Below are 2,398 nucleotides of genomic sequence, written 5' to 3' on the forward strand. Positions count from 1 at the left end.
AGAAATAAAAATATTGTGCGATTAAATAATCTGGTTCGAGCATAAAAAATTAAATCCTATTATCAATTTCTCGTCTTATTAATAGCTATTACTTAAATTGCACATTCTCTTCGGTACTATTCCCCTACGTGATACCGACTGAATTATTGAAACGACTCGAAACGCACCGTGCAAGGACTGAATTATACACGTCGATGAGTCTACATACGTATACTGCTCAAAACAAAAAATACATCAAATTGCACTTACTACAGATCCAACTAAAAATGACAAAATTCTAATTAAATAATTGTAACAAAAACAAGAAAGGAATGGCACGAATGTAATAAAGGAAATTTCAGAATATAGAAATGATCTACTAGAATATTTAATGTTTACAAATCAAGACCGAATCTCCAATAGAGACCCGGTCTTCTGGGCATGGGTCTCGCGGGGAACTGGTGTCAGGGCATCTCGGTGTTCAGCCCAGCGTCTGAAACCACCTGAGCAGCGTCGTTCTTACCAACAGCAGCCCTCTGACCATCCAGCACGACGTTGTTGTTCGTTTCTGAATGCTGGCTGGCCAAGTGCTTCCTCAGAGCCGCCTGCCTGGTGAACTTGGCGTCGCACCTGGTGCACGGTATCTCGATGCTCGTCATTGAGGACGATTGCTCACCGTTGGCCAGCCTCGGCTTGTGCCACCGCCGGTGGGAAGCCAGATTCGCCGGACAGGAGAACCTCTTGTCGCATTCGGGGCACCTGTACTCGACGTGGGCTATCCTGGAGCATCGGTGCTGAGCCAGCTGGAACGCGTCCTCGTGTAACTGCCTGCAGAGCTTGCACTGATAAGGACCGAGCCTGTTCTCGATCTTGGCCAGCTCCGCCCTCGCCTCTTCGGTGACTTCAACGATGTTGAATGCCGGATCGATGTCGCCGGTGACTACAGCCTCGTCCGGGCCGAGGATCACGGTGCCCGACACTGGGCTGCTGGTGTCCTCGTCGAACTTCAATCTCCGGGCGTGTTTCTTCTTAGGTCTCTGCAGCAGCTTCTCGCTGGAACTGGATCTGGAGCCAGTGGAGACAGCGTTGCTGGTCGTCGATGCCGGACTGGAATCTTCCTCCCTAACTTTCCTTCTGGGGCACTGCGGCGGCGACGGTGTGCTCGGTGGAGTCATCGGCGCGTGCTGCATCCCTTGCAAATGATGCTGCGGCGTCAACAGTAGCTGTTGATGGTAACTTTGTACGGACTGTAGATGACTAGGACTGGCCAGAAGGAGTTTCTGATTGTGCGTGTAATATTTCGATGCGATCTCATTCGGAACGAACGGAGCCAATCGAGTAGCTTCGTCAACGGTCTTCTCCATCGGTTCTTGTAAGGATTCATTTTTCGACAGCAGCTGTTCGTAGCTGGAATGACTGTGCACGGAGGAACTTCGAGGAACGTCGAAATCGTTTACTATCAATGTACCCGATTCTTCACTGTTCCTTCTGTATCTGACGTCCTCCTTCTCTATCTCGTCCAAAGATCTTAGATCCTTCTTGTCTCCGATGGGAACTTCGATCTTCGGTGTGCTGGACGCGGGTGGCGGTTTCAGAGACAGATCCAGTGGGCACGGAGTGGACGATCTCGACAGATCCCATGATTGCAGAACGTGGTGTTCAGGAATCCTCGGGTAAGCCGCAGGATTCTCCATAGGAATGTGCCAGTTGGTAGCACCGTACGGATGCTGATGGATCTCGTCGCTGTAGTAACCCAGGTAATTCAGCCCGGGCGCGAGGAACGCCCGCGGCAGCGAACTGTGCAACATGCCGATGTTCGTCTCTGGCAACGATCTTCCTTACGGCGTCCCTTTAAACGGACCATGCGTTCAGCATCCCGGCAGTTTGAATCTCATCCCGTTTCACAGACTCTTCGGCTCGATCACGAGATCTTCAACGAGATCGGATTCCTCGTTCCTGTCACTGGTTCACCGCCGCTGTCGTCTATACTTAGAATATACTGTACACTATCTTCCCCGTTGGCGTCTGGACGCCGTTTGACAGAAGGACGCCAGAACAGCGTCTGGTATATTCGAACGCTCCGCCTGGAAGCTCGTCACCGTCTTCTCTCTTATTGGTCAAACGATTTCCAGCCCCTAGCCCCCACTGTCGGGACTGATTTCCACCCCTCCGGTGGAATTCTGGCGCGTGCTCGTGTAAACGCTCATCCACCCCCGTAACGTCGACCACCGTAACGGCGTAACTATAGATATATAATGAATGTACGCTATGCCGTCACACGCTGCTGCTTCGCAGCCAGCGAACGACGACGACGACGTCGTACCCCTGTCGATTCTTTAATAGAGAATGCCACCCCTTTGAACAGATCCACGGTAATTCTTCTTCTTTCGGATTTCTTCTATGCACCAGGAATTTATTT

At 51.0% G+C, this 2,398-nt stretch overlaps 1 protein-coding gene across 1 annotated transcript; it reads right to left on the minus strand.

The window, feature by feature from the left end:
- Positions 1–9: 9 nt before the first annotated feature.
- Positions 10–2,090, minus strand: LOC108630988 (insulinoma-associated protein 1a). Its single transcript, XM_018034619.2, has one exon. The coding sequence runs from the start codon at positions 1,785–1,787 to the stop codon at positions 444–446; it is 1,344 nt and encodes a 447-aa protein (XP_017890108.1). The 5' UTR covers positions 1,788–2,090; the 3' UTR covers positions 10–443.
- Positions 2,091–2,398: the final 308 nt, after the last annotated feature.

The sequence above is a fragment of the Ceratina calcarata genome, unplaced genomic scaffold (genome assembly GCF_001652005.2).
Source record: "Ceratina calcarata isolate Rehan_Ccalc_2016 unplaced genomic scaffold, ASM165200v1 scaffold145, whole genome shotgun sequence".
Lineage (NCBI taxonomy): Eukaryota > Metazoa > Arthropoda > Insecta > Hymenoptera > Apidae > Ceratina > Ceratina calcarata.

Bases quoted from the DNA above. Each gene is read 5' to 3' on its own strand.
- LOC108630988 (XM_018034619.2), bottom strand. From the start codon at position 1,787: ATGTTGCACAGTTCGCTGCCGCGGGCGTTCCTCGCGCCCGGGCTGAAT.